The sequence below is a fragment of the Bison bison genome, unplaced genomic scaffold (genome assembly GCF_000754665.1).
Source record: "Bison bison bison isolate TAMUID 2011002044 unplaced genomic scaffold, Bison_UMD1.0 scf7180017864104, whole genome shotgun sequence".
Taxonomy (NCBI): domain Eukaryota; kingdom Metazoa; phylum Chordata; class Mammalia; order Artiodactyla; family Bovidae; genus Bison; species Bison bison.
The window spans coordinates 1,084,674-1,109,059 of NW_011494676.1; the positions used below are offsets into that span (position 1 = coordinate 1,084,674).

General features: G+C 41.5%; 2 protein-coding genes across 2 annotated transcripts in view; one reads left to right on the forward strand and one right to left on the reverse strand.

The window, feature by feature from the left end:
- Window positions 1–24,386, forward strand: part of LOC104987704 (myomegalin-like) — a 66,229-nt gene that overhangs the window by 10,339 nt on the left and 31,504 nt on the right. The gene's annotated exons all lie outside the window — the stretch shown is intronic.
- LOC104987702 (high affinity immunoglobulin gamma Fc receptor I-like) lies at window positions 2,494–11,445 on the reverse strand. Its single transcript, XM_010838746.1, has 6 exons — window positions 11,116–11,445; window positions 10,709–10,729; window positions 9,693–9,947; window positions 5,938–6,189; window positions 3,890–4,174; window positions 2,494–3,065 (listed from the first exon to the last, which is right to left on the reverse strand). The coding sequence occupies exons 1-6, from the start codon at window positions 11,144–11,146 to the stop codon at window positions 2,860–2,862; spliced, it is 1,050 nt and encodes a 349-aa protein (XP_010837048.1). The 5' UTR covers window positions 11,147–11,445; the 3' UTR covers window positions 2,494–2,859.

Here is a 24,386-nt window from a genome sequence, read left to right on the forward strand (position 1 = left end):
TGGTTTTCTCCACTTTCTTCAATTTCAGTCTGAATTTGGCAATAAGGAGTTCATGATCCGAGCCACAGTCAGCTCCCGGTCTTGTTTTTGCTGACTGTATAGAGCTTCTCCATCTTTGGCTGCAAAGAATATAATCAATCTGATTTCGGTGTCGACCATCAATCTGTAAGCACCTTGATCTTGGATTTCCCAGCCTCCTGATCTATGAGAAATAAATTCTGCTGTCTATAAGCGACCCAGCCTATGGTATTCTTTTATAATAGCACAAACAGACGAAGACAAAGGGCTTGGAGTCTGAGATGGAAGGAGATTTTTGTACATTTTGGATTTGAGTATATATTCAAAAACAAAAAAAATTATTATAAATAGATAATGTGATACTAAATATTCAATAAATAGTCTTAGCTATTCTGAAAAAAGCATTGGGTTAAAAACTTGTAAGACTTTGATTTGTCCTGATGATATTAAATTCTGAAAGATTTAAGTAAAATTACTAGAATTTTTGTCTTTATAGGTGGTAAAAGACCACTTAGGTTTGTTTACCAAGATACATCTGATTATAAATCTTGAATATGTACCCATGCATTAAGTTATTATTAGTTGACAAGATGGTGGCCAAATGAATTTGTTGCACATGATCTGGAGCCTAAACTTGGTTTCCAATGCACTTTCTGAAGGGAATTGGTAAAACATACTTCCTATATCCTCTAGTAAGTAAAAGCTGATGTCAGCTTTTACAGAAGCACTTCTGGGTGTCCCTGGATGCTAATACACACAGCAGAGGAACCTTTAAGAATCAGAGGCATTTTGGAGAACTGCCTGCAGGAAACATCTCAAGTGTACAGAAGGGCATGAGACTGACATGGTAGCACACAAACCACAGGAAACAGAATGGCTCCTTTCCAGTGATCATGCATGCTCCAGAGACTGGAGTCAGCAACCATCTCTTGACTTTTTTCAGCTATGCCTCTCCCTGCAAACTGAAAACTGGTGTGAAGATTCAAGTTGATCAGTGTATTTGTCTTTGTGTCTGAAACAAATTGGATTTAGTGATTCAAAATATGAGACCATGAGGTCAAGTTTCCCTGTGGATGCCTGTTGATTTGTCTCTAGAGCAGACCTAGAGAATCTTTCACTTTCCTTCCTGTGGTTGCCTGGTCCCCTCATACATAGGCTTTAACCAAAGGTGGAGGATGATGAACAAAAAAGGGATCTAGGTCCTTTGGGCCTCTCTCTCCAGTAGGAGCCAGTGATTTCTGTATGTTTCCACAGTGGATGGAATAAAAATAAAGAGGAGTGAGCCCTTAGAGAGATTGGGCAAGTGCTAGGGAGACGGCAGTTAACCCCTGTAGAGAAATTGTAGGGCTGTACACCCACCTGGAGAAAGGGGGAGGCGGCATCAGACCTCGACCAGACCCAGCACCAAGGCTTGCGGACCAGGCAGGTGTGCCTCCGTCTGGATCCCAAGAGCCTGTTTCCAGCTATACACTAGAAATGAGGGTACATGGAGGTACAGATTGTTCAATCAAGAAACTAACTGAGTCAGATCCATTTTTTAAGTATACTAAAGTATATATGAGAAAATACTGTGGCAACGATACAAGCATGGAAAACTCCGGATAGGAAGCACAAAAGAAAAGCATGGGGAAGAAGGAAGTACTTCCAGATATGTTAACGATGATCAGCTTCATTACAATTTCCGCCAGGTCTGTATCCATGTCTACCCCCAACTTTCCGTCTCCAGGGAGCCCTATTCCTGAAATTCCATCCACCTAGTGAGGGTAGAATGTAACTGTCTCCTCTGAGTGTGACTGTCACTTCCTGCTTCAATTCCCAATTCCTCAGTCTAGAGTCTTCTACAGACAGTCTCTCCAGAGAGGGTCTTTGGGCCTCTTTCCTATGGAACTAATTCCCTGCAATTCTAATTTCTGTTTCCACAGTCCATAAGACCAAATATGGGTAAACAATAAGGCTCCTATGATGATCTATGACCATTTCTTTTAATACAACTGTTGGAGTTATATTTATATTGAGATGACAATTACTGTACTTTTTTTCTTAAGATGAAGGGGAGAAGGACATTCTCATTGTCCACAGACTAAGGAAGCAGGGGGCTATGGTGCTCTTCCATCTGCTTCAAGTCTCAAGTCTCTGATCACAGAGAGGTTATGAGAAAACCTCAAAGGAAAGGGCAAAAGTGATACACCCATTTTTCATCATGAGTCTCTTCCTTGTATCTCTTTGAGGTGTATGCAATACAGAAAAGTCATCAAGGGACCACCCAGACACCAAGAAGTATGAACTCTCTCATTCTCAGTCACCCAGATTCATTTGTGGGTTATAGTTCTTCTTTTTTTTGTTTATACTGTTTCCTCTTGTCTCCCTCATATCCTTCCCCTCTCTCTTTCTCTCTTTCTCTATCTTAATCTCTTACATATACACACACTTACTTTTCCACCCTGTCTCTGTAAATAAATTCTTGCTCATAAATAATAATTTGATAACAATAATTTATTATTTTAATAGGATAATCAGGTTAGACTTGACTTCCAAGTTTAAAAAAACTTTTTCTTTAGAGTAAGTCTTATAATCATCCTTGTTACCAACTTTTCCAGTTTATTTCCATTGAAGTCAACCTCATTTATTTGCTTTATTGAAGAGTTAGATGCCATGGGAGTTGCAGTTCTCATGTCTGTCAACATTTGGGTGTTTGTGCCCCGTGCTTACACAGAGAAGAGGGGAAGGGGCCTCTGGACCTCTGGGCACCCATGGCATGATTGCCACAGTCCACCCTCTCAGGGCTTCTCCTGGTGTGTCCTTTCTTACAGTTGTTCTTGTTTCTGACATTTCCGCTTTCTTTTAATTGTCTATGTTTTTGAAGGTAGGAGGTACCTCCTTCCCATGACCAGAGTCCAGAGAGTCCAAATAGATTTCTAAATTCCACATTTTCTTTCTTTGTAGTTCCTTATGTATTACAATACATAAAACACTGTCCACCAAAAACATTATCCCCACTGCCAGATAGAAAAGAAAATGAAACCAGACAGGAGTTGTTGACTGGAGGCCTGTAAAAGAAAACAACAGAGGATAAATGCTATTTAGAAACCAGAGGGATCTGGCTGAATTATGTTTGGAAGAGAAGGTTGGCTGAGACTTGCTATGTCTGTGCCTGAGGGAGACTCTGGGGCTTTGGGGGGCAGGAAGGAGCTGGTGTTAGCTGGAGCTGGGCTCTATGGTTATGGACAGGGGGCATGCTCCTCGTAAGAGCCTAACTGCCGGGGCCTTGCCAGTGCACTTACTTCCTAGTTTCAGCAACAACTGCTATCTGTGCCATTTAAAGATTAGAATTTAGTTTGAAGATAAACATTTTTCCCCAAAGAGTCTTTGTTCTGGAGCTCATATTCCCTCTACCTCAGCCATACGTAGACACTGTGGCAGGCAGGTATTCATGTGCAGTCCACAAAACCCCCGTCTCACCAATCTACCATGTGAGCTCTCTGAAGTAAAAAAAAACTGTACCCTAGTGTCTTTATATCCCCAGACCTATAAAATAGGAAGAATTCAATATATTTTTTATCAGATTATTGGTGAAAGAGGGAGGGAAGAAAGGAGGAGGAGAGACAGAAGAGAGAGAGAGAGAAGGCAGGAGAAAATACAGAGAAAGGAAAAGAAGGGAGGAAATAAATGGAGGAAGGAAAGAAAAGAAAGAGGAAAGGAAATTTAAGGAAGTTTATGAGGAGAACAGTGAAGTTTTGAATCAAGAGTGCAAAGACCTGTTCGTGGTTTTTTCCTGGGTGGGCTGTGAAAAAAGTGTCATGAGATCTCAGTCCCAGAGGAGGGAAGGGCATGTCTCCTTGTATATCAGTCAGTTCCCCTCATTCCTACTTACCAAGCACCGGAAGCTCCAGCTCAGGGCTGCGCTTGATAAGATTCCCATCTCCTGTGGCAGCTTCACACCAGTATAGCCTACGGTCTTCTTTTTTAGCAATGAATGTCTGGTATTCAGAGGATGTGGTCCTGCTTATTAGGGTCTTGTTTCCCACATAGAAGGAGAAGTAAAGCTGCTGACCAGGCTTCTCTGAGGGCAACTTTGTTTCACAGCTCAGGTTGACCAGATTCCCCTCTTGGTGAGGGGATGAGAAGGATGTTCTCAGCACTGGGGCTGGAAATAGCTCTGAAGAAAAAGTTGATAGGGAGAGGGTGGCCTGCATCAGTGTCAAGGTTCTTTTGTTTGTTTTTTAACAGAAGATATACTCCTAGCCCCTTTGGGAAACCTGCCCCTAGAGAATATATCTATAAGACAGAGTTTCTCCACTTTCAGCAGAGAGGTATTCTTAGGATTTCCTCATAGACATACTTGCAGTTACTAGCTTGACCATATTATTCTGGGGAGAATACCTCTACATAGTTCATGCTTCACTGAATAGCCATGTCATTTATTATATGACCCTCTGGTAATGTTTAACCGGGAGTGGACACTGACACCCTGTCAGGAAGCATTTAACAGGAGGCTTCCTGTGTGCTGTTTTGGATCTGTCAGGAATTCTCTGCTCCTTATTAATTCCTGAATATTCAGGAATTAAGAGGAGAGGCAAGCCTGTCCCGGGACTGAGGAATCCAGGCATTTCCTTCGTTAGTTTTTCTATACAGTAATAAGTACCCTCTTCCTTTTTATGAACCATATGGTAAAAGTGGTTATTTACAACTCTCTTTCATATGGATGACCTCATGTTTTCTTGATAACTTGTAAGTTTTGATTTTATCTCTGCTGAAAATAGCTATCTTGTAAGACAGTATAAATACCTACACAATGTTGAATAAAACATCTTTGCTCCATCAGAGCTCTGGTCCCTGTGTCTTTCTTTCTCTTTCTTTCTCTCTCTCTCTCTCAGGCTATTTCTTTGGAGCACAGAGGCCCTCGGAGTTCACTTTCCTGCCCGGGCTTCTAAGACCCTCTCAAGAAGGTGCTCTGTGCCTTCACCCCATTGAGAGGGTGCCTGAGGCCTCCATGAACAGAGCAAGCCCTGTGCCAGGAGCTTTATTGGCTTTCTGTGTAAACCAAGGCATATCAGCCTCTTTCTCTCCTTTACTTTCTTATTGTCGACTCCGGACCACCAGGTTCCAGTCCACTAAGGACCTCAACAACACCCCACCCCCCAGCCAGTTCAGTGACTCAATACTTGTGTTTCTGACTCAAAAGATAATCTGGAGGGGAATTCCCTGGAGATCCAGTGGTTAGGACTCAGTGCTTCCACTGCAGTCGGGGCAGGGTTTGATCCCGGTCAGGGAAGTAAGATCCCTCGAGTTGTGTGGTGCAGTCAAAAAGACAGAAAGAGATAATCTGGGACAATAATTTTTTTTCCATAGGAATGAACTATTTTTCAGACACACAAAAGTTGCTAGTGGTTATGACTACTAAGATAAAGGCCATGAAAGAGTTATTTCAAGAACCACGTGCAAACTAGGACAGAGGGAACTACTTAATTAGCAGATGTTCAGAGGGAAGTGAAACCAGAGAGGCCACGTGGTCCCTGGGAGATAGATGGAAAGTATAAGCACATCCTAATGTCTTCCTTACTATGGAATTTTTATTAAGTTTCATTGAGTTATTTTCTAATAATCTTCCTACCTACCTTGAGTGCATCTCTGTTCCTTGCAACTAAAATGGGTGAAGTAGATTCCCACTATGGCATGGCCTTGACGTTAGCTCCTGGAATTAGTGATGGGGCACTGTGGTATACCGGAAAGAGCAATGGACAGGGACCCAGAAGACCTCAGTTCTGCTCCCAACCCAGCCACTGGTCATTGTGTGGCCTTCTTAAAGGCAGTTTACCTCTCTGGAGTTCAGTTTTCTTCACTTGCTAATTGAAGTGATAATTTATGATGGTTCTTCTGGTTCTTATAACTAATAGCTCTATGACTATTTAGATATAGTACCTTTTATAGTGATAGATACTCCTGCCGATGTGTAGCGACGCCTTCTCTCGCCCGAGCAGTGATAGATGCCATTGTGACTCAAGTTAGTTTGCAGAATGGTGAATTCAGAATCCTGACTAGAAAACCTAAAGGGCTTGCCATCTTTGTAGAAAAGCATTTTGTACACCGGCATATTCTTCCATGCATGACACCTCAAGGCCAGAGGGTCCCCTTCTGTGAAGACTCTGCTAGTGACCTGGAGTAGTAGCCAATCTGGAAAATATGGGCACAAAATGTGTGTATAAGGTGGCAGAGGTACAAGAAAGCCAAAGCTGGACCCTGTGGGTTTATCTTTTTTCACTTTGTAAAGTTCCAACTTTAGAACTCTGTTGAATTTAAGGTCTGTCTCCTGTTCCTCAAATATCTTTAGCTTTGCTAGGAAGAAAAGTAATCTTTACCAGCAGGCCCTTCTTACTTTTTCTTTCCAGGTCTCAGAAGTTGGTTGGGACAAAAACAGCTTACTCTATGTGGTAGGCAGCATTTTAAAATGCCCCCAGTGAGTCACATTCTTGCATGTGGCTAGAACCTATGACTTACTTCCAGTCAACAGAATATGGCAAAGTTTCTGAAATGCCACTCCTATCATGATGTTACATTATATGAGGTTGTCTTAGCTGACTGGGCTGCAGGAGATTCCTGCCAGCCTGAAGAAGTGAGCTGACATGTTGTGAGAGGGCCTGTGTGAGGGCCACAAAGAAGGGGGTCTTCAGGAAATGAGACTGGCCTCCAACTGACAGCCAGTAAAATGGCGGGGACCTCATCCTACAACTGCAAGAAACTGAGTCCTGCCATGGTCATGGGAGGTTGGAAGAGCTGCCAGGAGGAACATAGCCCAGTCAACACCCTGACTGCAGCCTCAGCAGAGCACCAACCAGTCTGTGCCAAGACTCCTGACCCATGGAAAGATAATAAATGTATGTTGTTTTAGGCTGCTAAAGTTGTGGCAATTTGTTACACAGCAATACAAAACTAATACATTCTAACTCCTGACTAATTTGTTAATGGTATCACACATACTAAGACAAACACACAGAATGGCAAGTGTATGTAAGTGTATGTATGTCAATGCTCACATATGTGCAAATCAGTGACATAGCTGGTAAAAACAAACTCCAAATCAAATGAGCCCTCCCTTTTGATGTTCATCTCCATACATACCCCAAAAGGCCTACTTTATTTTATCTCCCTTGGGGCAGTTGGCTTAGCTGAATGAGGATGAGGTTCTTACAGGACGAAAGAGGAGAAGAGATAATAGTGCTTTTCCTCCCTCCAGAACTTATCTAAGAATGGACGGCAGGTATTCCGTGCTATATGGTGTATGGTTTTTACAGTCTAGGATGCTGCCATAGTGTTTCTAAATAGAATGAACATTCTTTATTCCCATATTTTCATTCCCAGCCAAAAGGTGCTCAAAGACTGCACTGCCCAAACACACAGACACCTTTGCTTTCTGCCTCCACACACACAGTGGGAAATTTTAACATGCTTCCATCAGAAACTGTCAAAACTACTAATAAAGATATAAATATTTGAATGATACAATTAATAGACTTGATTTCAGGATTTATAGAATGATGTACCTTAAAAAAAGAAAATTCACATCCTGTGCAAAGACACATGCAACAGTGATTAAAAAATGAGCACATAGTAGGCCACAAAGCAATTTTCAACACACATCAAGGAACTGATACCAGATTTAACACAAATTTTGACCAAAATGCTACCTAATATATCCAGAATATACAAAGAATCACATGAATCAGACACAACTTAGCAACTAAAACAACAGTAAAAGACATGTATAAAAATGTTGGACTGAGCAACTGAGCACATACACAGTATTAGAAGTCAGTGTTGAGGGTAGTGACAAGAAATCGGCAAAAGGGAATTTCTGTGATTCTAGAAATGTTCTGGCTATGATCAATAGGGTCACAAAGAGTTGGACATGACTGAAGCAACTTAGCTTGCAAGCACACATGATATACTTCAATAAAAGTTTTACATTAAAATATATATAATATATGTAAAGTCACTCAGTCGTGTCTGACTCTTTGTGACCCCATGGACCCACTAGGCTCCTCTGTCCATGGGGTCGCAAAGAGTCGGACGACTAGCGACTTCTGTGTGTGTTTGAAGTTCAAGAGTCTGTGCAGAAGCAAAGAAAATGGCCCCTTCCCAGCCCTAGCTCATCTTTTGTTATTTGAACTATGAAATGTTTCTGCTTCTGCTTGAATTATACAAAATCTCATGTTTAAACAGTTCTGTCAGCTTCCCTTACCTCTCTCGCATAGGAACTGAGTCTCGGAGTCTTAAGAGACACGTAAGAAACACCTAGCATTTGCTCTGACACTCTCAACATTTCCTTGGCTAAAGCACATTTCCTCCAAAAGCACCCTTGTCTACATAAATCTAATTCTGCCTCCAGTATGAGTTAACTTTTGATTAATAATTACAAAGAAGTTTTAACATTGCTTTTGAATAACTGAATCACCCAACTGAATGATTTGTCCTGAATAATGAAACATTTTGCCCTAAAAAATACTACAGTCTCCATTTCTTGATAAGTAGGAACCTCTTACAGATTTAAGTGGGTGGAGATTGTTTTCTCTGCTTCCATTCACCAAAGTTTTTAATTCTCAAAGTCTCACAGTAATTTCATGTCCAAAATATTATATTACCAATATATGTGAAATGTGCCCCAGACTATGTGTATAAAGATGTTTACTGCAGGCACTGATTGTAAAAGCAAAAAATGGAAACAGTAGAGGTTTACTAATATAATGGTTAATTATAAAAGTTGGAAGTAGATTTCTATTGATATAAACAGACAGCCAAAGTATTTTAAGTGATAAAAGTAAGGTGTAAGATGTATATGGAGTATTCTATCAACCACTTTTAAAAACAAATGTATATATACTAACAGTTTCATTTTTGTGGAAGGTAACTGCAAGACTTGGGAGTTCATATACATTAACAGTTTCGTTTTTGTGGAAGATAACTGCAGGACTTGGGGTTTGGGTGGGAAGGAAATGTGATTGTTCATTTCTGTGAATTACTATTTACTATGTGTGCAGGCATAACTTTTTTCAACAGAAAGAGATAACTTTGAAAAATAAAGTCTTAGTAGGGTATCTAGATTAAAACTTAGACCCTAAGGACTGCAGGGAGATCCAACCAGTCCATTCTAAAGGAGATCAGCCCTGGGATTTCTTTGGAAGGAATGATGCTAAAGCTGAAACTCCAGTACTTTGGCCGCCTCATGCGAAGAGCTGACTCATGGAAAAGACTCTGATGCTGGGAGGGATTGGGGGCAGGAGGAGAAGGGGACGACAGAGGATGAGATGGCTGGATGGCATCACTGACTCGATGGACGTGAGTCTGAGTGAACTCCAGGAGTTGGTGATGGACAGGGATGCGATTCATGGGGTCGCAAAGAGTTGGACACGACTGAGCGACTAAACTGAACTGAACTGAAGAGCTGCCCTAGATGAGGTGTTGTTGGGCACAATTTAAGAACCCTAATGTTATGTTTTGAGTATCTTGACTTTTACCTGGTAGACACATAGAGCTGAGACGCATACTCAGATAAATCGGTACACACGCGCACGCGACACACACACACACACACACACACACCACACACACGGCATCCAGGAAGGAGAAAACACCAATGAAGACCTGGTGATTTCTAGCCCTCCTGTTCCATGCATACTCACCACTGTGGATTTCTAGCTGTACTGGGTCACTTAGCATTGAGAGGCCTGTCTGGCACTTGTATTCACCACTGTCATCGAATGTAGCACTGTTAATACTGTATCTGGGGGCCAGGGTCTTGATGGCTGTGCCGTTGAGAAACCACTGTGTAGCAGTGTCCCCAGGCCGGTGGGGCCCCTCACACAATAAGGTTACATTTTCTTCTTGGAATACACTGACCCATGGAGGCTTCAAGGTGATCACTGCCTTTGTGGGGTCTGCTTGGGGATTAAAAGAAAAGAAGAAGATCAAGTGGAATAAAAGGGAAGTCTGAGCAACTGGCAAGATATGGCTAGCACAATGAAAAAAAAATCCAGTATCAATACTCAGATTGAAAAATAGGCAAGTAGAAAACTACAAAAGCTAACCATTAAGAGTATCCAGATCCTGCAGCAGAGTTCTATTCATGTTATTAAATCTGCATCTGGCTATTGGAGATTTGGAGTTCCTGAGAAATAATTGACTAATTTAGGTCTCGGTAAGCACGAAGCATGGTTTTAAACTAGGGCAAACTGACTGGAGCTGATTCTCCTATCTTCTGTACTGTTCTGTCTCTGAAGGTTAACCTCAGACTTTAGTTAGCATCTGTGTTGGAAATCTATGTTCAAACTCTACACTTTGAAACCTTCAGTACCTGTTTATTTTTTTCTGAGGAGAAGTAAAAAACAAATAGTTTTCGTCTAAAGGGGAATGGTGTGGGGGGTATTGGAAAACACAGCAGAACTACATCTATGCTTTTGCAATTTTGGTCCTTTCTTATTATTATATACACATTTTTTAGGCATTTAATCAAGAGATCAGGGTGCATTTGGAAAATTTTACAGAGAAACCTTAAAAACCAGGATTTGGTCACAATCATACTCTGAATATAGGGAATTTTACATCATTTATAAATCTTTCTCCTTTCTGTCCTCTCCCTCTACTCTCTTTAGAATAAGGGGACCCATTCTGTGACAGGAAAGGAAGTTGAGTTACTCACCCACTTGCTCAGCAACTGGAGCTGTAAGAGACAAAGAACAGAGACATCAGTTGGTCAGTGGGAGATGACAAGGAAGGGAGAATTGAGGAAACAATTAACGTGGACTGAATTTAGGTCTCTTGAGTTTCTCTTTACCCACTTTTCCAAAATCGGGTACAGGTGATAATGAACAGCCTACAGATGGTTATTCGTGGGGCTTTATTTTGACATCCTGTTTCCAGGCTTATTGTTACCTCAGAGTTTCCCTCCCCAGTTTTTTGATACAATAGACACGAGTAAACCATGGAAGCACAGAAACAGTTGTCTCCATACTCATGAGTTCTAGCCTAGGATACCAAAGGAAGACAAAAAGTCCTGAGTCCCCACAGCCAGAGCCTTCTAGTTACCCCTTTCTAAACCCAACTTACCCCCAAGGATCAGAGCTATCATGAGCCACATCTCCAATCTGACAGGAACAGTGAAATCTGTAACACACAAGGCATGAAAGTTTCTGTTTGGGGTTCTGGAGTCAAGATTAGAAAAGAGGAAGGAAACCGCTTTTCATCATGCTCCTTTTCTGGGAAACGCATCCCTAATTCTTGAGGCATGATCTCATTTTCATACTTCTAGGCTCATTTCCCCAGTTTGACACTCTGGATTTTGGGTTTATGGAATTTATAGAATCCAAGGGAAGGGCTAAAGTTTTGACATTCTCTTCTGATTATATTCTCTCTCCGCCAATTCTGTTTCTTGGGGCTAGACTACGGCAAATCTCCATTTAAAAAAAAAATTGGTTCAAAGACTGGCTAATGCCTTCAAAACCTGATCATTTGAATCCAGATTATCTATATCAGTGTTGATGAGGCATGTGAAGAGTTACTCATCTGTGCAAACCAGCCTCTGTACCTCTGGAAAAACATGCAGGATTTAATATCCTATTTTGGTTTTTAAAAAAGCCATCCCCTAAAAGACAATATGAATTTGGGATATTTATCTTGGCTGAATCCAAGGAAATTCAATATTTAATGTGAGTACTATAGAGAAGAAAAATAACTCATATATATGGGTGGAAATATCCCTCAGAGGGAGTTTCAGAGTCCATATGGGAAGCCCTTATGCCACCAAAGTGAGCTCGTTCCTGAGTCAGAGTTGCAAAGATACAAAGAAATTTTTAGGTATTCTGTTATGAGAGAAAGTAAACTAAACAGAAACAAGGATGAATTCAACGAGTACAAAGAGAGACTTGGGTAGCAATCTTACAGACAGACAATTTAAAATGATGACAAATAACGTAGATTAAATTACTGGCTCCAATTTCTTATCGCTCCTCGAATCTACCCCATCTCTACAGCTTCATGAGAGGCTGGGGGTATTTCTCTGACCCTTGGATTTGGCTCATCCACGTGATTTTCAGTGACCAATGAAACGTGGATGGAAACAGATGTGTTCATTCTGAACCTAGGCCTTAGGAAGCTTCACGTATTGTCTCTCATCCTCTTATACTTCTGTGATTGTCATGATAAGAATGTATTCTGGCTAACTAGCTCTGTTGTGAGGTGGAGCTATCCTAGCCCTGAAGTAGAGCTGCTCCATCTGCCCTGCAAATTTCTAGTGAGAAATAAATGCTTACTGTTTTATGCCACTGAGATTTTGAAATTATTATAGCTCTATAGCTGACTTATAGAATGAAAAGCAAGAAAGAAAGGTCTAAGAATAACTCAAGATGTTCTGGGAGAGATGGGAGAAGCCTCAGCTCACTCCAGTTTACTCTCGAAGTCTGTATTCCAAACTATTATACTATTTTGTCTCCAAAGTTTTCCATTGTGTAGCTGTACCATACTTTATTTCACTAACGTCTCTTCATAAATGTTATTTCTAATGTTTTACTGTTAAGACCAGCACTGCAATGAATAATCTTATCTTTAAATAGTCAACTTGTTATTCCCATAGATGCAGTCCTAGAATCAGCATTGCTCTGCCAAACAAAATGTACATTCCACCCCCCAAACCCCAACTTTGGAAAGATTGTTAGGTTGTCTGTTATCATCATCATTTCATGTAGCTGTAGAGTGCTTATTATATGCCAGGAAAACATGCTCGATATGTATTTTCTCATTTAATCCTCACTGTAAACTATGAGTAGACACACTGTTCTCTCCATTTTATAAGCAAAACTAGCCAGAGAGGAATTTGGTAACTTGACCAAGGTTATAAAAAGTAGGGGCAGGATTCAAAACCAGGCAGTTTGATTTCCTTTGCATTCTTACCAGTAGATTATAACAGTACCTTCTTCATCCCTTACAGTTCCTGCTTTCTAGCAAAACAGCTGCTGCTTTGAAAATGAGTCAATGTGTTTTACTGACCAGGAAGATATGGGGGAAGAAGTATTGTTACAGAAAAGGAATGAAAGAAATTCATAACCTGGAAGGATGAAATACTTTTTTTCTAGTAAGCATCTATAATTTCCAAAATTTGAGGATGTAAGTTTGAATTCATGTAAAAAAGAGCAATCATTTTAACTAAGGCAGAGAGTAGTCTCTAATATTTAATGATCAATGTATGTCATGATGCTCACAAGAGGCATTAGGAGAATTTACATCTGTAAAAAATTCTTAGGAGCAGTTTAAGTAAGAGGATGACAAATGCTAACTCAGGGAGGATTGAGGTGGTTCTTAGTTACAGCCATATTCTTCCCCTTTACACTCAATCCGCTAGATCTCACTTCTATTTCCAAGCCTTAGTTCAACCATAGAGACATCACTGCCCCAAACATGGCCCAGCCTTCAGTTCTGTCTCTACAGTTTCAAGAACTATGAACTATGAAACCAAATGAAATAGATAAGATTAGAGGCCTAGGAGTGCAAGGACTTCCTGGGATCATATCATTATTCTCCCTGTTTTGGTTAGGAATATTTTATCCTAGCTCAAATAGATGGCAGTTCGTTCAGTTCAGAAAACTCACGTGGGGAAAGGCCATTTCCAGCATCAGATTTGTGGCATTCTCCTTCTTCCCTAAGGTAAGTGAGTTTAAGGGTGCTTTTTCTTTCATACATACTAAAAGAAAAAAATTATTTCCCCTACTCATGACACTTCGGATACCAGATGTATGAATTCCGCCCCCCACCGCCGCAATAAGCAATTCTGATACTAACTACTCAAAGTGTAGACCCCACATGGCCAGGGCTCAGTCCCACAAGACTGCCCCCCACTTCACCTGTGCTTCTGACTGACCAGCTGTGAAATAGGAGTTCCCACAACCTCCTCTTCACGTTTGTAAAAATTATTGATGATATCAAGTTGGAAAGAATGAAAGAAAAAGGATACTTTTATACTGTGTCAATGGAAGTAAATTGGAAAAGTTTGAAATATATATATATATAAAGCAGTGTATAAGCAAATTTGAACTTTTTTCATTAGGTTAGTCTATTATGTTGAGCCATATGAAACTGCCAATATTGAAAGATTTTGACTTAAAAGTGGGCTTAATGACAAATCAAAAGAAACCATCAATATTGAAACACAAAAAATGAAAAAAGAGTGAAATGTTTTCATATTTTCAGGAGCACCTGGGTCAGAAAAGAATTGAACCAGACCAAAATTTATTTTTCATCTTGGTAGCTCCATCTACTGGTTAGATAAGGCAAGAACTTCCCTCCTACGTAGGACATGAGGGGTAGGTGGCATTTCAACTCCTCTATCAATGTTGCTACCTCCTAAGAGAACACTCTTCCTTTCCTGGTTCCCAATCCATATACTTCACTGTCATTTAAGGGAGTATTTTATTGTGTTTGATGTCTTCAAAGACTACTTTTCACCTAAAAATTGAGAATGTGTTCCTAAGCCATACTTTCTAGATATTTTGAAGCAGGAAATGAGATAACCATCCAGATAGGAATGGTAACCATTTCCAGATGCAATGTTAAATAATGCACGACTTACTGAACAGGCTTTATGATAGAAATGCCAGAGATTAGGTTTCTTGGGTCCTAAGACAGACTTTTAGAAACTAACCCTTGAAATATTAGAGATATTGGAGTTATCATAGAGACTGTAAAGCAGTTATGTCTATATTGTTTATGAAACAATTGAAAAATCTGAAAATACTAACTCAAAAAACTACATGCATTCCCATGTTCACTGCAGCATTATTTATAATAGGATGTGGAAACTATAATTGTCCATCAAGAAATTAATGGATAAAGAAAATTCAGCATACACACATACACAGAGGAATATTATTCAGCCATAAAAAGATATGAAATCTTGCCATCTGCAACAACATGGATGGACCTTGTGGACATTATGCTAAGTGAAATAAGTCTGATGGAGAAAGATAAATACCATGTGATCTCACTTGTATGTATTGGACTGGCCAAAAAGTTTGTTTGGGTTTTTACATAAAACCTTAAAAGAAAAAGAGGGGGGCTTACAGTTACAGAGAACAGATTGGTGGTCACCAGAGGTGGGTAGTGAGTGGTGAACAGAATGGGTGAAGGAGGTCAAAAGGCACAGATTTCCAATTATAAAACACGCCATTGGGATATAACGTGCAGTATGGCAACCATGAGGCTTCCCTCATATCGCAGTTGGTAAAGAATCCACCTGCAATGCAGGAGACCCCAGTTCAATTCCTGGGTTGGGAAGATCCACTGGAGAAGGGATAGGCTACCCACTCCAGTATTCTTGGGCTGCCCTTGTGGCTCAGCTGGTAAAGAATCTGCCTGCAGTGCAGGAGATCTGGGTTCTGGAAGATCCCCTGGAGAAGGGAAAGGCTACCCACTCCAGTATTCTGGCTTGGAGAATTCTGGCCTGGCTCACAAAGAGTTGGACATGACTGAGCAGCTTTCACTTTCATGGCAATTATAGTTAATTGTACTGTATTGCATATTTGAAAGTTGCTAAGAGAGTAAATCTTAAAGGTTCTCATCACAAGAAAAAAATTATGTGATTAATGTTAACTAGACATTGCAGTGATCATAATGCAACATATGCAAATATTGAGTCATTATGTTGGACACCTGAAACTAATATAATGTTGTATGTCTATTATACCTCAATAAAAATTTGTCTTCATTGAAAATTTGGAAGAATTTTGCTCATTTAGGGAGTTTTCTTGGTAGTGCTGATGGTTTAGTTGCTAAGTTGTGTTCGACTCTTGCAACCCTATGGACTGTAGCTCCCTAGGCTCCTCTGTCCATGGATTTTCCCAGGCAAAAATACTGGAGTGGGTTGCCATTTCTTTCCCCAGGGGATCTTCCAGACCCAGAGATTGAACCTGTGTCTCCTGCATAATAGGCAGATTCTTTACTGCTGAGCCACCAGGAAAGCTGCTGTTCAGTGGCTCAGTCATGTCAGAATCTTTGAGACTCCATGGACTGCAGCACGCCAGGCTTCCCTGTCCTTCACCATCTCCCAGAGCTTGCTCAAACTCATGTCCATTGAGTTGGTGATGCCATCCAACCATCTTTGTCCTCTGTTGTCCCCTTCTCCTCCTGCCTTCAATTTTCCCCAGTATCAGGGATTTTTCTAATGAGTCGCTCTTTGCATCAGGTGGCCAAAATATTGGAGCTTCAGCTTCAGAATCAGTCCTTCTTAGCTAGTTCTTAGCTGCAACTAAACATTCAGAACCCTAAGGCTTTCATAGGCCACATATGGCATCAGTCTACTCAGAAAGATAAAAGATAAGAACTACAGCTTCCTTGCAAGCCAACCTCAGGCATCATTCTTCTGTGGGAATAGTCCTTGTAGCAGTCAGCACTGTCACCCAAGATATATTATCCTGGTTCTCTGCCCCTCACTTTCTAGTCTTGGACAGCTGGTGTGAGGTGTACGGCAACAAGATACAGTAGAGCCATGCTGGCTTTTAAACTCCATGTCCCAGGAACCAATATCTGTTGCAAAACTTCACAGAGTAAGCAGATAGGGTAGGGAGGTGCCTGGAAAAAGAAAACCAGGCATAGCTTTCTTGACATAAGAGAAGCCATTTTTGGCCTAAACCATTTTGTGATCTAAGCCTGGCCACAGAGTCAGGGGAGACTGTAGGAAAAAAAAAAAAATCAACCCAGGATGACACTGTCTCTGGCATGCAGATGAATAGATGGATGGTGGTGCCAAACTCATTGCCTGCTCTTGCCCAGCTTTCAGCTGCTCTTTTGTCTCTGCTGCCCATAGTGAATCAAATGGTCGTTTATGTGGCTTCTCTGATGCCAACTGCTTTACTTATCACTGGGCCATCAGCAGAAGGTATTTGGACCAGAATAGTCTTAAAGAATACGCCTGCAATGCAGGAGATGCAAATTCGATCCCTGGGTTGGGAAGATCCCCTAGAGAAGGAATGGCAACCCACTCCAGTATTCTTGCCTGGAAAATTCCATGGACAGAGGAGCCTGGAGGGCTACAGTCCAAAGGGTTGCAAAGAGTCAGGCACGCCTGAGCACAGGACACAGCAACACAACAGTCTTCTGCCACTCCACTGAACTTCAAACATTATCCCTTCTTTCTTCTTAATTGTGTCTTTTCTGAACACCAAGACTGATGATGCCCATTTTCCCATCCTGTGTTTCTTGTACATGTATCAAAGAAGCAGAGGTCTTTCTCTCTTGCACTTTCAGCCTTCTGAGCTGGCAGATTTAGACAGATTAGAGATAAGGAGGACACGTTTTCTGTTTTGGCAGATGAACTGTCCACATTATCACTTGATGTAGACTCATCTGTGAGGAGTGGCCATGTGGTAAATCAGGGAGTTTTGCCATTAACTGAGTGGTTATCAATGAAAGCTGATTGGGTTTTGACTGGCTTTAGCACTTTCTAGAGCTTCTCCCACACTTCAGTTTCTCTCTCATTCTAAACAGCTTTTGTTCTGTATTTGTTGTACCCACCTAATAATTAGCCGGAAGTTCTGAATACTCCTCTGTTATCTGTAATTGTCTGATAGACAGTTAGAAAAGGTAAATAATTAGCATTCAAAATGAACAATTGACTTCTCAGATAGTAGATTCCAAAAATTAATGTACAATTTTACCCATTTGAGATGTTGTGGTGACCTGTATGAAAGTCCCTCAGTTGTGTCTGACTCTGCGACCCCATGGACTGTAGCCCACCAGGCTCCTCTGTCCACGGAATTTTCCAGGCCAGAATACTGAAGTGGGTACCTGTTCCCTTCTCCAGTGCATCTTCCCAACCCAGGAACTGAACACAGGTCTCCTGCATTGCAGGCAGATTCTTTACCAACTGAGCCATGACCTGTGCAGTGACCTGTTGAGAGAAATGTCTTTATTGACCAGCTTCCTCATCTTTCTGGTCCAATGTAATATATAGGATGTTCAAGAAAAGTTTATGCAATGGCAACCTAAAGGATAGGATGAGACCTCCTCTATATTCCTGAAATCTCTTAGGGGTACATTTACATGCATCATGACAAGAGAAAATCAGAATATTATAGGTATGACAAGGGAGAGAAGTCTTCTGATCTTCCAAAGCTAGCTTCCAAAGAGAGAATACACAGTAAAAGTATTCTTCATATTCTAGGCCACTCATTTGGTAGTGGGTGATGTCATGGTGTCAGAGGTGATACACAGAGTGTGGCAAGGATTTTAGCTCTAAATGTTACATGTCCCAGCAACACACCAGAACTCATTTCCTGCCTTGGAAGATGCACCCCATAGGAATAGCTGTGTAACTCACACCAGACATTTATCTTTCCATGATGACAGACCTATCCCAGTCCCAAGGCACAGTGTTCAGTCATTTCTTTCCCCAAACACTGACCATTTATTCTTTCCCTCCCTTTCCTCAGCTGACTGTGTTGCTCCTACCTGTTGGATCTTGGCATAGATGAGAATTGCCTTTGCAATAAAGACTTAATAGAGGTAGTAAATGAAGCCACTGTGGTGGAAAAAAAGACAAAAAATTGTTTTGGCCTGCAATCAAACCTGGGTCACTCGTGTGGGAGATAAGATTCTTCCTACTGAAGCACTGGTCTTCTTAAAGTGTTCTTCTATAGGTCATAACACATCCAGTACTTCATGAGACTCATTCTCCCACAACCCCAGCGGGCCCTGGGACTTCATCTACCAGGATTCTTCAAAGAAATGGAGCCACCTGTCCACCCCTGGAATCAGTGATTACACAGATTCCAGCATATTAAGCAGCCTACTGTTTCTGGAGCTTGGTCTGGGATGGAAGCTCCCCCAAAGGATAAAAGTTCTCCCCCGAGGAAGCTAAAATTACCCCTGTAGGAAGACCTATGTGCTCCTAAGACAACCTCTGAATCTTGATCACTGAGAATTCATGTAAAACCAAGTTTCAGAATGTTTCCTCCAGAGAATGTATTAGAGGGGCCTTTTGGTGGCCTTTACTCCTGCTGTGAGGAAACTGACTCAGTGAAAGTGAAAAACCAGAAGGTCAGGTGTACCAGCACAGTGATTCATTTTTATCCTTGCTTCCTAATTTCCAAGCCCTGTCAGAGACTTGTGCTTCTCCAATATGTAAATATTTCAAAGTCAACATAAGCCCAGAACCCACTATCTCCAGAGGCTGATTCTATTGCAGTTTGTTTCCCAGTGCCTCCCACAGTCTCCAGGGCCCTAATGATCAAGGGAGGAGGGACTACTGTTGCTTGGCTACTGTCTTGGATGATGTGGAATGTCCAGATTTATGCCATGGAACGGTCAATCAGAACGCAGTGTGGCAAAGGGATTGAATAGACTAGACTAGCTGTAGGGAGGGCATTTTTTGATCTAATTATACTAATAGAGGTAAGAGATGATAGAGGAAGGGCATAGTAATGAAGCAGAGGTGAGTCTGTAGAGAATCCAATAAATTTAAGCACTGTTTGTTAATTATACTGGAAATAAATTTCTATGCTGGGAGGATGAGAGAGTTTATCCAAAAAGGATAGCAAGATGGGCAACAGGCTGGATGGTGGTGAGGGTAAATGTACCAGGCAGGGAAGGGAAGAGGTCTGGGAATTGTTTTAGTGATCAGTTGAAATATGGGACATATGTAACATGCTGTACCTGGGTCTGACCATAGTGTTGAGGCAGAGGGTAGTGTGTGATGCTGACAGGGATCGGCTGGTATGTTGAGTTTTAACATATGTGACTCTGAGATACATGTGAGGCATCGACTTGTGGATTAGGAGTTGTGAGTTGAAAGTATAGGTCTGTAGTTTAGAAAGAGATGTGGGGACAAATGTTGATCTAGTTGATGTAGGTGGTAACTGAAAACATGTCGGCCAGAGCATATGCGTGTCTTGGGTGTTGGGCAGAGGGCAGCCAAAGCTCTTCAGTGTCAAGGTAATGATTGTTTTCCTTGTTTATGACTCAGCCTGGAACTAGCTTAGCTTCTCACCAGAAGAAGCATAATTACAGGTCACAGCTCCTGTCTTTCAAAAAGTCCTAAATCCCGACATGTGAGGATCTCCCCAAGTTCCTTTCGTCAGTTTAATTTCCCCAAGGACAACTGAAGAAAGAAACCTCTATACTATTTGAACTTCACTAAAAGATCACAATGCTAATATTTTAATGATCAATATTTCTTATAAATAGTCTACTCTTGGGATTTCCCTGGTGGTCCAGAGGTTAAAATGCCATGCTTCCAATGCAGGGGGTGTGGGTTAGACTTCTGATCGGGGAACTAAGACCCAACATGCCAGTTGGTATGGACAAAAATAAATAAATAAATTTAAAAATGAAAGAAAAAGAAAATCATCTACTTCTCACACAGCTAATAAATCAAAGCCTATTAATTTCAGAAAAGACTCTTGAGAGTCCTTTGGACTGCATGGAGATCAAACCAGTCAATCCTAAAGGAAATCAACCCTGAATATTCTTTGGAAGGACTGATGCTGAAGCTGAAACTCCAACACTTTGGCCACCTGATTTCAAGAGCCAACTCATTGGAAAAGACCCTGATGCTGGGAAAGATTGAGGGCAAGAGGAGAATGGGGCAATAGAGGATGAGATGGTTGGATGGCATCACTGACTCAATGGACACAAGTTTGAGCAAACTCAGGGAGATAATGAAGGACAAAGAAGCCTGGCCTGCTACAGTCCATGGGGTTGCAAAGAATCAGACATGACTGAATGAGTGAACAACAACCTCAAAAAGCAGACACATACTATTATTATAATGATCATAACACTGACCTTTACTCTTTCAGGAAAAAAAATTTTAAAGGCTCAGACGACCAACTCCAAAATTTATCTCTCCACTATTTCTATCTTGATTCTGTCTTTTCCCCCCTCTTTCTTCTAATTTTGATTCTGATTCTGATTTCTTTCCTGGATTAGAATTATATCCTACCTAACCTACAAGATAGAAGACTTACACAGAAGGGACTGTGTAAGCTATAAAACACTTAGCTGCAACATGAAATTGGTTCCTTCCCTCTTGTCATCAAAAGGGCAAAGGAGAAGCCCCAGAAAGATGGTAGGAGGGGTGAAATCGCCTTTAGAATCAAACCCCATACCTGCCAGAGATGCTCAGAGGGCTCAAATATACCTTTTGCGCACCAGGACCCAGAGACCCAATCGAAATTGAGACAGAACTGTGTTTGGGTGTCTCCTGAGGAGGTATGGGTCAGCAGTGGACTGCTGCAGGGTCAGGGGCTCTGGGTGCAGTAGACCTGGGTATGGCATAAGCCCTCTTGGAGGAGGTCACCATTAACCCACCCCAGAGCCTCCAGAACTTACACAGGACTGGGGAAACAGATTCTGGGAGGGCACAAAAAGAACCTTGTGCACACCAGGACCCAGGAGAAAGGAGTAGTGACCCCACAAGAGACTGATGCAGACTTGCCCGTGAGTGTCCAGGAGTCTCTGGTGGAGGTGTGGGACGGTGGTGGCCTGCTGCAGGGTCAGGGGCACTGAGTGTAGTAGTGTATCCATGGGACCTTCTGAAGGAGGTCATCATTATCTTCATTACCTCCACCATAGTTTGGCCTCAGGTCAAATAACTGGGAGGGAACATAGTCCTGCCCTTCAACAGAAAATCGGATTAAAGATTTACTGAGCATAGCCCTGGCCATCAGAACAAGACAAGGTTTCCCCTCAGTCAGTCTCTCCCATCAAGAAGCTTCCATAAGCTGCTTATCCTCTATCAGAGGGCAGACAGACTGAAAACCACCATCACAGAAAACTAACCAATCTGATCACATGGACCACAGCCTTGTCTAACTCAGTGAAACTATGAGCCATGCCACGTAGGGCCACCCAAGATGGACAGGTCATGGTGGAGAGTTCTGACAAAATGTGGTCCGCTGGAGAAGGGAATGGCAAACCTCTTCAATATTCTTGCCTTGAGAACCCCATGAACAGCATGAAAAGGCAAAAAGATAGGACACTGAAAGATGAACTCCCCAGGTTGGTAGATGCCCAATATGTTACTGGAGATCAGTGGAGAACTAACTCCAGAAAGAATGAAGAGATGGAACCAAAGCAAAAATAACACCCAGTTATGGATGTGACTTGTGATAGAAGCAAGGTCTGATGCTGTAAAGAGCAATATTGCATAGGAACCCCGAATGTCAGGTCTGTGAATCAAGGTAAATTGGAAGTGGTCAAACAGGAGATGGCAAGAGTGAACATCGACATTTTAGGAATCAGTGAACTAAAATGTACTTGAATGGGTGAATTTAACTCAGATACCATTTTATCTCCTACTGTGGGCAAGCATCCCTTAAAAGAAATGGAGTAGCCATCATAGTCAACAAAAGAGTCCAAGATGCAGTATTTGGATGCAATCTCAAAAATGACAGAATGCTGTTTGTTTCCAAGGCAAACCATTCAATATCACAGTAATCCAAGTCTATGCCCTGACCAATAATGATGATGAAGCTGAAGTTGAATGATTCTATGAAGACCTACAAGACCTTCTAGAACTAACACCCAAAAAAAGATGTCCTTTTCATTATAGGGGACTGGAATGCAAAAGTAAGAAGTCAAGAAATACCTGCAGTAACGGGCAAATTTAGCCTTGGAGTACAGAATGAAGCAGGGCAAAGGCTAACAGTTTTGCCAAGAGAATGCACTGCTCATAGCAAACACCCTCTTCCAACAACACAAGAGAAGACTCTACACACGGACATCACCAGATGATCAATACCGAAATCAGATTGACTATATTCTTTTCAGCCAAAGATGGAGAAGCTCTACAGTCAGCAAAAACAAGACCGGGAGCTGACTGTGGCTCAAATCATGAACTCCTTATTGCCAAATTCAGACTTGAAGAAAGTGGGGAAAACCACCAAACCATTCAGGTATGACCTAAATCAAATCCCTTATGACTATACAGTGGGAGTGAGAAATAAATTCAAGGGATTGGATCCGATAGAATGCCTGAAGAACTATGGACGGAGGTTCATGACATTATACAGGAAGCAGTGATCAAGACCATCCCCAAGAAAAAGAAATGCAAAAAGGGAAAATGGTTGTCTAAGGAGGCCTTACAAACAGCTATGAAAAGAAAAGAATTGAAAGGCAAAGGAGAAAAGGAAGGATATACCCATTTGAATGCAGAGTTCCAAAGAACAGAAAGGAGAGACAAGAAAGCCTTCCTCAGTGATCAGTGCAAAGAAATAGAGGGAAACAATGGAATGGGAAAGACTAGAGATCTCTTCAAGAAAATTAGAGATACCAAGGGAACATTTCATACAAAGATGGGCACAATAAAGGAAAGAAATGGTAGGGACCTAACAGAAGCAGAAGATATTAAGAAGAGGTGGCAAGAATACACAGAAGAACTGTACAAAAAAGAGCTTCACGACCCAGATAATCACGATGGTGTGATCACTCACCTAGCCAGACATCCTGGAATGAGAAGTCAAGTGGGCCTTAGGAAGCATCACTACAAACAAAGCTAGTGGAGGTGATGGAATTCCAGTTGAGCGATTTCAAATCCTAAAAGATGAGGCTGTGAAAGTGCTGCACTCAATATGCCAGCAAATTTGGAAAACTCAGCAGTGGCCACAGGACTGGAAAAGGTCAGTTTTCATTCCAATCCCAAAGAAAGACAATGCCAAAGAAGTTCAAACTATCACACAATTGCACTCATCTCACACACTAGCAAAGTAATGCTCAAATTCTCCAAGCCAGGCTTCAACAATATGTGAACTGTGAACTTTCAGATGTTCAAGCTGGTTTTAGAAAAGGCAGAGGAACCAGAGGTCAAATTGCCAACATCCATTGGATCATCTAAAAAGCAAGAGAGTTCCAAAAAAAAAACACATCTATTTCTGCTTTATTGACTATGCCAAAGCCTTTGACTATGTGGATCACAACAAACTGTGGAAAATTCTTCAAGAGATGGGACTACCAGATCACCTGACCTGCCTTGTGAGAAACCTGTATAAAAGTCAAGAAGCAACAGTTTGAATGGGACATGGAACAAGAGACTGGTTCCAAATCAAGAAAGGAATAGGTCACGGCTGTGTATTGTCACCATGCTTATTTAACTTATATGCAGAGTACATCATGAGAAATGCTGGACTGGAAGCACAATGAAGCACAAACTGGAATCAGGATTGCTAGGAGAAATATCAATAACCTCAGATATGCAGATGACAGCACCCTTATGGCAGAAAGCGAAGAACTAGAGAGTCTCTTGATGAAAGTGAAAGAGGAGAGTGAAAAAGTTGGCTTAAAGCTCAACATTCAGAAAACTAAGATCATGGCATCTGGTCCCATCACTTCATGGCAAA